Source organism: Lepidochelys kempii, chromosome 18 (genome assembly GCF_965140265.1).
Source record: "Lepidochelys kempii isolate rLepKem1 chromosome 18, rLepKem1.hap2, whole genome shotgun sequence".
Taxonomy (NCBI): Eukaryota; Metazoa; Chordata; order Testudines; family Cheloniidae; genus Lepidochelys; species Lepidochelys kempii.
Window position 1 is genome coordinate 13,195,284 of NC_133273.1, and position 11,375 is coordinate 13,206,658.

Here is an 11,375-nt window from a genome sequence, read left to right on the forward strand (position 1 = left end):
ACAGGCTTTGGAGTTATTCGTCTCTCACTTTCCATGTTGATAGTGACCACAAGTTCTTGCAGCTAAAATGAGGTTGGTAGAGATTAGTCTGGCTCCCAGCAGATGTGTCCACATCACAAACAGTCCCACTGCAGCTGATATTTACGAGCATAGGCAGAGCCTGAAAATTGCACATTGGTGGGGGAGGTATAGGGAAGCTTGTACTGTTGGCTCTGTCAGTAAACAGAGTGGGTATCATAACCCAGAAGACTTAATCTTTTTCCAGAACTAAAATTCTCTCTCAGCTCTTTTCTTAACAATAAAAGTAGCTGTTGGAATGTTTGTGGCCACACCGTGGGGTATTGCATTTCAAATGACTTCTGGCTGAGTTTCCTGAAAATGAATTGGTTTGTGCTGCAGAGCAATTAATGGTCATTTAATCACTTTCTCATCGTTTTACTCTGTAAACTAGTAGAGATTGACACATTCCTCATACTGCGGTTGTTTCAGAATTGTTATGAAAAACTTGGTGGCTGCTGAATGACATTTCTCTATTTTAGATGGCTCCAGACTACGACCATCTGACTTTGATGCAGAAGGTGGAGGTGTTTGAACATGCTGTCAATAATACTGCTGGTGATGATCTGGCCAAACTGCTGTGGCTAAAAAGTCCCAGCTCTGAGGTATGTTCACCTTCAGTCACGACTAATGACTCTTGCAGACAGCTAAATATGTTGCCCTCTCTGTGAATGGAGTACCCACAGCATGTAAATGCATGTCTTTGTTTATAGGTATACAACTGAATGCATATTATTCCCTTGATCCCTAAGGGTTGCATCTGATATATTTTTTTGTATATGATGATAAAAAATTCATGGGTGAAAGACTAAGATTTAATTTACTGTTAGCGAAATTAAAATGGTGAAATGTAAACTGAATTAGCATAATTAACCAGCTCCAGTGCCTGTGCCCTTGTATGCATTTTCTGAATTTGTTTGAGGCACACCCAGTTCAATCAGAACTGTTTAATTTCATCTCTTATTTTTCAGGTGTGGTTTGACAGAAGAACTAATTACACCCGCTCGCTAGCTGTGATGTCAATGGTTGGGTACATTTTGGGCCTTGGGGACAGGTAAGTGAAATTGGAATAGTTTCTTTGAAATAAGTGCAGATTACAAGGATTTATAGATTCCATTCTGAAATAGTTGTCATGCTCCCATCAGCTCATTCTGGATATTCTCTTGTGATAACCACTTTCATTTTGGCTATTCCAAACTCCAAATTATATCACCTTTCAGGGCCTGCTGCTATTCCCATTTACTTCAGTGTTCCAGGATCAGGCCCTAGGGTTTGTACGTCTCTTGAGTGCATGACAGGAGTGTCTTCTCTTTCAAGAGGCAGTGTGGTTGAGAGGAATACGCACACAACTAAGGAGCTGAGTGTTCTAATTCCAGACCTACCACACGCTCACTGAGTGGCCTTGAATAAATCACTTAACCAGTTTACCCCATCTGTCAAAAAGAGGTAACCTCCCAGTGTTGTTACTCCGAGAGGATAAATGACTGTTTGTGCAGTGCTTGGTAGATTGTGAGCATTCATACTGACAGCACTCAATATTTCCTTTTTAAAGAGGAATACTTTTTAAACCTAAGTATATCTTGTATCACAGCTGCTACAGGAAGTGTAGCTCACTGCTGCCATCACAACTTTCACACAGCATCAATCTAGTGTGCCTCCTTTCCCTTGAGGCATCGTATCTGGGGGGAAAACAGGTGCTTCATATTAATGGATTTTTAGCAAGGTCTTTAATACAGTTTCCTTTGTGTCACTTAATTCTGATTTTCTTGTCCATAAATACTACCTAGGAAGTATATGATTAAATATGTATGTAGATAATATTTAAAACATAAATTATTTTCCTCATACTAACTGCTCCTAGTCTGTTGTTCAAACGCATATTGGGGTGTCACTTAAATATGTATGTCAACTGAAGACTACAATGAACCAGTCAAAGATAATCTAAACTTCCTCTTTAGTATGTGGATTACTGTCCCAGTAGGCCCGAATAACTCCTTTAAAAATCCATCTGAAACTGGTATTTTTATACTAGAGGTCTGTAACATAACAACTAAACCTTTCTGCAACATTTTTGTAATAAAATCAATTGCTCTTGCGCTTAGAACTTTTGATAATTAAATTATAAACCCGTGAAACGTGGGGGTTAAAATAAAAACTGGAATACAACAGCATAAAAGACAGTACTATAATACCCAGCATCTTCCTAGTCTAAGATTGCCTCTGATAACAGCCTGAGTTCCTCTCTTTACTTGCAATACGCTCATTAAATTTCCCTATGCTGTAAAAATGTAAAGTCGTTATAAAATGAGTGGAATATCAACCCTAAATATAAAAGGAATGTAACCAAAATGTGCATATCCAAAAATATAGTGATATAGTGTCTGGTCTAATAGGACATTTATCTTCAAAATCAAGAGGATTTCTGAAAACTCCTGAGTTGTAATTACAGAAGCTAATCACACCATGATGGAAGTGCTTCAGGAAAGCTATTTATCATGAGATAGCTTCCCTATCAGAAGTCTCCAATCACTGGCTGTCTTCTGACTTGCAAAGATAAATGTCGTCCTAGACCAAAGCCATGATTTATTTTTTGATACATTTTTCTGTAACTCTCTAATGATCTGTCACTCTGGCTTCTCTCCTGTTCCTTTCACAAAGACACCCTTCCAACCTGATGCTAGACAGGCTGAGTGGAAAGATCCTGCATATTGACTTTGGGGACTGTTTTGAGGTGAGCTTTTGTACTAAAAATGTGTTGTTTAAAAAAAATGTTTATTTTTATATTTCAGAAAGACCCTGTTATCTAGTACAGCAAAGGCAGAACTAGGATTCAGGAACTCCTGAGTTATTATTTTAGCTCTGACACTGACTTTCAGCATGGTCTTGTGGCACATCACATAACTACTCTGTGCCTCACTTTACCTGTCAGTAAAATGGAGAGAATGCACACCTACCTCACCAGAATGTTGAGATTAGTTATACAGTTGTTTTACAGACATTGAGTGCTAAGTATCAGTGGTGGTTTTCACACAAATCCTTACACCAATTTGTGATTGAAATATGGAGTACATTACTCTATACCAACAGCACAGACACAGACTCTTTGTTTGATTCTTACATTCTTTTATCTAGTAATGTTTACAGCTTCCCTCAAAAAAAATTCCAACAACTAGAGAATCTTAGAAAAGTAGGGCTGGAAGAGACCTTGAGAAGTCATCAAGTCCAGCCCTCTGTACAGAGACAGGACCAAATAAACCTAGACCATACCTGACCCGTATTTGTCCAACCTGTTCTTAGAAACCTCCGAAGATTGGGATTCCACAGACCTCCTTGAAAGCCTGTTCTAGTGCTAACTACCCTTATGGCTAGAAAGGTTTTCCTAATATCTAACCTAAATCTCCCTTGTGTCAGATTAAGCCCATTAACTTCTTGTCTTACATTCAGATGATATGGAGAACAATTGATCACAGTTATCTTTATAAGAATCCTTAACATATGTGAAGACTGTTATCAGGTCCCCCTCAGTTGTCTTTCCTCAAGACTAAACATAGCCAGTTTTTGTTTTTTTAACATTTCCTCATAGGTCAGGTTTTCTAAACCTTTTATCGTTTTGGTTCCTCCACACACTTTCTTTCCTTTTTATAACCACAACATTCAGAGTTATAGCAGGCAAGTTAGTCCCTTACTTATTAACAAACTGCTTTTTCAAGGAGGAGGAGAAGGAAATATCTGCAAAGTTAGTATATTAGTTAACTGATTCTCTTCTTTTGCATATTCAGGTTGCAATGACAAGAGAGAAGTTCCCTGAAAAGATTCCATTTAGACTTACAAGGATGTTGACAAATGCTATGGAGGTAGGTGGTAGTTAGCAGCCACCTTTCTAAAGGGAAAGGGGACTGTTCCGAAGAAGATGTCAGCGGTTTTCCAGCTATCCATGTGTGTGCTACTGTAGTTGAATCTCTCCAGTTCCATAAGGAGCCGAGGTGCTAATATTTCAGCTGCATTTTCCTTTAAATAGATTTCCCATGTGACCTTTACAATATGGAAACAACTCTTCATTGATTAAAAGGAAACACGGTCCTGCAATTTCCCAGGCCTCTCCATATTTTCTCATCCCAAATATTGGCCATGAACCAAACCACAGCCCAGTAGCACAGTGCTTCAAGATGAGTGTTACCTGGACCTCATTTCCATGTCACCAGCGGGCAGTAAATCAGAATAATGGGGCCTCTTAAACTTGTAATGAACCTGTATCTTCTTTTAATAAATGGAAAATGGTGTAAGGGGATTCTGGTCAAGATAAGGCATGTCCTGCCATGGGAGTGATTAGGGCTGGAGTCAGAAGGTAAAAGGAGCCCCACTGTTGATTCAGTTCTTTCTGTTCTGAAGGTGACGGGCCTAGATGGTAATTACAGAATCACTTGTCACACTGTGATGGAAGTCCTGCGAGAACATAAAGATAGTGTCATGGCTGTGCTAGAGGCTTTTGTGTATGACCCCTTACTGAACTGGAGGCTGATGGACAGTAAGTTATCTGGGGAAACAGAACTGGAGAGAGAAGTAAATCAGAGTAAACTGTATAAATGTAAGACATTCAGGAGCACAAAATCAAATGTCTGTTCAAACTCAGGCCTTGGTGGTTTAAATCTGCAGTCTATGCACACACAGTAATGTTAACAGGACTGTGTTCAAGAGCCCTAATATAAAGAAACACAGAGATGAAATCCCATTTGCCCTTAAAACTCAATTAAAAGCAAAATTATTGGAGTCCTTTTGAATTATTTTTCAACATCTTTATTTTGAAAAGCCACACACAGATGTTCATTTGCCTGAAGCAATTGGACACTTAACCCTGTGTCATTCAGAGAAAGACTGATTCACTTTGAGAAGCTGATCTTTCCAAAGTCTATAGTTCAAAGATAAAAACTCTTAAGCATTTTATTTTCTTTGCAGCAAATACAAAAGGCAATAAACGATCACGAACAAGGACAGACTCCTATTCAGCTAGTCAGTCAGTAGGTGTGTATAACGTTTTACTGTATTTCATTTAATTCATTTGGATCATTTTTAATTGGAGTTGTTTTTTTTTTGTTTTGTTTTTTTTTCCCCAAAAGCACAGTGGAAAAACTGCTTATTGAAACTAGGTTTCAAGGCACCAAGTATTAGTTTTGACTGGTGCCTCTTACTCTCATAATTACATATGTATATAATTTACCGCTGAGCTACCTCAGCTTGAATAGCAGCCACTGCTTTGTAGTCATATTCACATTGTAATGTGGCATCAGGATTTTTGTGGAATACCTAAAAGTTGATGCAACCCACAGAGTAATTATGACCTGTGATGTGTACTGTACTTGGTTTTGCATAGTAATGCTGCAGTAAGCTCAGTGACGTTTCACATAGCAACATAGTGGTACAAATGTTACACAAAATCCTAGCAGCTCATTGCTAATGGACCTGTAGGAGAAATGTTAAAGGAAAGCATCTACTATAATGTTTAAAATAGTAGGGTTTCAATAACTTAGTTACTTGGCTACTATTTTAAGTTAATTGTGCGTCTTTTTAAAATATCTTTCAACAAGCAAAATGTACGGAAGGGTACTTTAAGGTTAACTGCAGCTTTCAGCACATAAGATTGAAACATACTTTTCCTGTTTGAGTTATAATCCCTTTAATCAGAGCAATGGGGGCATTCAGCACACTTTGCCCCAATTTAGTAAGCTCTTCAAAAATAAGTCAGTCAATCCAAGTCACCAATAAGACTTTGAGGGAGGAAGGGTTATTGGTAAATGCTATATAGAGTATGATATTCTGAGTCTCGTGCAATACTGAAGTACAGTGGCCAATTTAATGCTCCATTTCCTTGTGTGTCAGTTTTAATGAAAACTTAAATATTTTAGCATAGTCCTAAAAAGGCATTTTGCTCAACATGTTATATTTAATCTCATGATGCTCCTAGCTCTCATTCAAACACACATACACCAACAAGTGCTTTAAATAAATTCACTTGCATGTTGGCAATTGAAGAATTTATTTTCTGTAATCTTAGATGCTATTGGAGAACTTCTTTCTTTTGTACAGTCTAGACCAGTTGAAGTATTGTTTTCTGCAAATGTTGTAGCAGTGACCTGGCATAAAAAAAAGTTTAAAAGTGCAGTTGCCCATCACATAACTTCCTGGTGGTAAGAACTGCACGTAAACCAGAAGCTTTACACAACATACTTGAGCTTGAGTGTAAGGTTTTTTTGTGCTACAAACTGAACCTTAAAAAATGTTACTTTATCTGCCTTTGGGCTTCATATTTATACTGCCATAATTTTCCTTTAAAATCAACGTTTTTACACTGTTCAAAGTGCTGTGCAGGAGAATCTCCTGAAAAGCAAACAAATGTCAATCTTCTTTGTATTTGATGACTGTATTGATATTCTCCCCTCTCTCATTAGAAATGTTGGATAATGTGGAGCTGGGTGAGACAGCCCATAAGAAAACTGGGACCACAGTGCCTGAATCTATTCATTCCTTCAGTAAGTTCCTGTGCAAAGTTCATACATTTTACATTATGGGCAACTAGTTCCTCAATCAGCACGTTCAGTGTTCTACAGATGAGAGCTATGCCAGGTGGGGCAAAAAGGGTTCTCTGTCAGCATAGATAAGAACTTGTTAACTGTCTTTGCTCTCTTCTCTAATTAAACCCAGTAGCTAACAGCAGTTTGCGTGTCAACTATTCATGGCAAAAAAGTAACTGCATCACAAAGTGTTCTGATCATTGTTGTCTAAATAAAGTCTAAATGTTGTTTGCACTTCTGTCTTCTAGTAGGGGATGGGTTAGTGAAGCCAGAGGCTCTCAATAAGAAGGCTATTCAAATTATTAACAGGGTTCGAGATAAACTCACTGGTAAGTGTATACTTTCTAAAATAAAATATTGTAAAAGTAATACAGATATTAGAATTATGTTCAGGTTTAAGTGCTTGCCTGGCACTATCCTATTTCAGTTTTGTGCTAGTTCTTCATCAATTTTATTTCAAATTATCCTGTTTCTTAATTGGGCAGAGCCATTTAATATATTTGGGCTTTGTAAGTTGTATTCTGGAAGGCAATCTTATTTGGAAAATGTAGAGGTAATTTTAATTAATGTGGATCAGATTTGATGAGTTCATCTTTTAGGTGATGATTCTAAATCAAATATCCAGCAACCGGATTCCTTTTTACTGGCTTCACAACTGGAAAAATTTAGATGTGACATTTTACACTCTTAATGATGTATATAAGAACCACTCAAATTAGGTACTTAATGTAGCTAGGCAGTGGATTCCTTCGACTAGGTACAGTACACTGGAGTACAGTACATTACTTTTGTCTGTTGTTTGAAGGAGGGGGTGGGGATAGAGAAGACGTTGATGGGTCATCGAAAACACTTGTGTCCTAAAGGATTCAAAATAGACTCAGTGTGGCTTTTGAGGTTTTCTCTTTGAACAGTTCTGTGCTAAATATATATTATAAGAGGAGAGAGAGTCATCTTCACATTGCTCCATAACTTGCCAACCAAACCAAGCTATGTAATTTGGCTTACGGCCTTGCTCATTGTTTCTTTCACTTGAATTGTAAAGGTCGAGACTTCTCTCATGATGAAACTTTGGATGTACCCACACAAGTAGAATTGCTTATTAAGCAAGCTACTTCCCATGAGAATCTCTGCCAGTGCTACATTGGATGGTGAGTTTGTCTTTAAACTAGCCTTCCAAATGGAGAACAGTCAAGTAAAATATCATTACTCTTACCTCAGGAAGCATGCTGAGGATGCCTGAGTAGACATTGTGTCTAAGCTTGTAATTTTGTGACCATTTTGTTTGCTTGCTTACAGGGCAGTGCCTAAGGTAACCTATCTGTTATAACTAGAAAAGGGGATTATTTAAATCAGGATCAACTCAGAGGTTTTACTCATTTGAAATAAGATGCTCCAATTGTATGTATATCACTAATTGATAGTTATGATAGGGAAATTACATACTCTGTCAACAAGCACACTTTTATAATGCCTTCATCTTTTTAAGACTTCTTAACTGCAGATTGTATTCAAGGAACCAGAAGATTTGGGGGCGGGGTTCAGACATTAGGAGTGTTGATCAGGGATCAAGAAGTAGGCTCAGGCATGGGTCTTTCCCATCCTTGTGATTATAGAAAGGCTTCTGGACATTAGGGGACCTCAGTCCTTCTTAACATAGTCTGTTTTTATGAAGCGATGGGTAAGACTGCACTATTGAAGTATTGCTTTTGCCATCTTTAGGTGTCCTTTTTGGTAACGGAAGATTCCAGAGTATCCACAGCCTTTATTGGAGGCTTTTGCGCTCCAGATATATTCTTCTACAAACTGAAATCTTGGACTGAAATACAGCCTGTCAAATATTTTGAAATGTAAATTAAGAGTTATTGTATATTAAAAGTTGGTTTAAGCCAATTCATAGCTGCTGTTGAAAAACACAAGTTGTCTGAAACATAAGACTTGATTTGGGTTTCCAGAACAATGAAGACTGACTAGACCACAAATACATGGTTCACTTGGTCTTTGGGGAACTGGTGACCCATTACAAATAACAAAATACGGGTTTTGACATAACTTACAATGTAACTATACTAAACTATATGCAGATGAATCATTGCCCTGGTCAGTCCTGTTGGTGTGGGTGCAGTGAACGCAGTGCACTCATGCAAGAATCCTCATTTAAGTGTGGGGACAGAGCTGGAGGGTAGAGAGCAAGAAGAAAGAAGCAGAGTTTTTCTGCCTGTATCTCACCTGTCCCAAACCTCTGTACACTCACCCAAAATCAGAGGGAGGGGATTGTAGTTGAAAGGTTTGTGTTTGACTCCAGTGGAGATGTAACTAGCACATTTCAGACTAGATCTGGATATAGGCGTAGATCCAGGATCAAAGACTCTGAGCCAGTCAAAGCAGAGCCTCTCAAAGAGGGTTGATCTATGGCAAGGAGGATGCAGGGTAAACTCAGAATACCACTTGGAAGCTTCCCACACTGACGGACCGAAGAGCAGTATTGGGAAATAATTAGGGAAACCTGAATACTCAGCACAAAAAGCGGAAGGGAGGAGAACTGATTATACCTGGAAATGGAGAATAATGGATATTAAACATGAGGGTAAAGGTAAATAAAGTTATGATTTATTAATAAAAGAAAATGCACAAAATACGAAGTGTAGCCATGTTTAGATGCCATGTTGTATTTGAATATTTTTGTGCCAATAAATTACACCAAAATGTAAAACGATTTTGACTGGATTCTTATTTATTCCAAAGCATTCCTTATGGAGAGCAGAATTGAGGCACAGCAGCATTACACTAGCACAGTGGAAATATGGGTCAGGACCCCAAAGTGGGTCACGAACCCTTTTTAATGTGGTCGCCAGAGCTGGTGTTAGACTTGCTGGGGCCAAACCCCAAACCTCACTGCCCGGGGCCAAAGCCTAAGGACTTCAGCCCTGAATGGCAGGGCTCAGGTTACAGGCATCCTGTCTGGGGCTGAAGCCCTTGAGCTTTGTCTTTAGCCTACCCACCTGGGGCGGTGGGGCTCTGGCTTTGGGGTTGTGTAGTAACTTTTGTTGTCAGAAGGAGGATCACATTGCAATGAAGTTTGAGAACCCCTAGCAGAAACCCACAGAAGGCACAAACACTGTTGGTAGTGGATTGGACATCTCTAAGAAACTTGTTTTTTTGTTATGGATTTGACTGTCTTCTATATCAGTCCAGATGGTTGGCTATAGCTCCTTCATGACAGCAAGAGGAGAAAAGCAGTCAAGATTGACTACCTATATCAAAGGAGTTTGCCTGTTCATAAACCTTTTTGTTTTAAGAAAAGGAGCACATGCGGCACCTTAGAGACTAACCAATTTATTTGAGCATAAGCTTTCGTGCGATGAAGTGAGCTGTAGCTCACAAAAGCTTATGCTCAAATAAATTGGTTAGTCTCTAAGGTGCCACAAGTCCTCCTTTTCTTTTTGCGAATACGGACTAACATGGCTGCCACTCTGAAACCTTTTTGTTTTAGTTTCCAGCAATTGCAACTATATCCTTAAGGGGACTGCAATTTGGTAAGAACATGAACTTTCTTTATTCCAGATTTTGGGGCATTTTTCTTCTCTTAGCACAAGAACTGATTCTGTGAGACCGAAGAAATAGAATTTTAATCTGATCGCTGTGGTGTGTACATGGAGGGATGATGGTTTAGATGATGTCTCTTCCTAGCAAATGTTTTGTATTGATATAGATTCAAAGATGTTAAGGTTAGAAGGGCCCATTATCATCATTTTGCCTCCTGTATAACCATAGGCCACAGAAACGTATTATCCTGATTATCACTACAAAAGTTTTTTTTCTTCTACTGATAATAGCCCACCTTAATTGATTGGTCTCGTTAAAAGTTGGTATGGCAAGCCCCATTTTTTCATGTTCTCTGTGTGTGTATGCATATATATATATATATATATATATAATATATATATTCCTACTGTATTTTCCACTGCATGCATCTAATGAAATGGGCTTTAGCCCACAAAAGCTTATGCTCAAACAAATTTGTTCGTCTCTAAGGTGCCACAAGTCCTCCTCGCTCTTTCTGCTGATACAGACTAACACGGCTGCCACTCAAACATATAGGAAATCCAAAGCATCTGGACAGGGATAGGAGAAAAAAGGTTTTACCTGTTTTGATTTTGATTATTCCTGCTTTGAAATAATCAACCCCCCACGATTGTATGCTGGTGGAGGAATAGCAGCAAAGAGACCTGTGGCACTTTGTAGACTAACAGACGTATTGGAGCAAAAGCTTTCATGGGTGAATACCCACTTCGTCGGATGCATGTAGTGGAAATTTCCAGAGGCAGGTATAAATATGCAAGCGAGAATCAGGCTATGGATAACGAGTTTAGTTCAATCAGGGAGGATGAGGCCCTCTTCTAGCAGCTGAGGTGTGAACACCAAGAGTGAAGAAACTGCTTTTGTAGTTGGCGAGCCATTCGCAGTCTTTGTTTAATCCTGAGCTGATGGTGTCAAATTTGCAAATGAACTGAAGCTCAGCAGTTTCTCTTTGAAGCCTGGTCCTGACGTTTTTTTGCTGCAGGATGGCTACCTTTAAATCTGCCGTTGTGTGTCCAGGAAGGTTGAAATGTTCTCCTACAGCAGGGGTCGGCAACCTTTCAGAAGTGGCGTGCCGAGGCTTAATTTATTCACTCTAATTTAAGATTGTGTGCCAATAATACATTAATGTTTTTAGAAGGTCTCTTTCTATAAGTCTTTAACATATAACTAAAC

At 38.8% G+C, this 11,375-nt stretch overlaps 1 protein-coding gene across 3 annotated transcripts in view; it reads left to right on the top strand.

Moving 5' to 3' along the window:
• The window catches only part of MTOR (mechanistic target of rapamycin kinase), a 106,030-nt gene extending 96,694 nt beyond the window's left edge, over positions 1–9,336 (top strand). For all 3 annotated transcript variants that reach the window (XM_073316890.1, XM_073316891.1, XM_073316892.1), the window contains 10 exons: positions 540–662; positions 1,029–1,111; positions 2,716–2,788; positions 3,837–3,911; positions 4,447–4,582; positions 5,011–5,076; positions 6,501–6,581; positions 6,872–6,952; positions 7,666–7,771; positions 8,343–9,336. In XM_073316890.1, coding sequence (XP_073172991.1) covers positions 540–662; positions 1,029–1,111; positions 2,716–2,788; positions 3,837–3,911; positions 4,447–4,582; positions 5,011–5,076; positions 6,501–6,581; positions 6,872–6,952; positions 7,666–7,771; positions 8,343–8,358 — 840 coding nt within the window. In that variant the 3' untranslated portion in view covers positions 8,359–9,336. The remainder of the gene's footprint in view (positions 1–539; positions 663–1,028; positions 1,112–2,715; positions 2,789–3,836; positions 3,912–4,446; positions 4,583–5,010; positions 5,077–6,500; positions 6,582–6,871; positions 6,953–7,665; positions 7,772–8,342) is intronic.
• Positions 9,337–11,375: the final 2,039 nt, after the last annotated feature.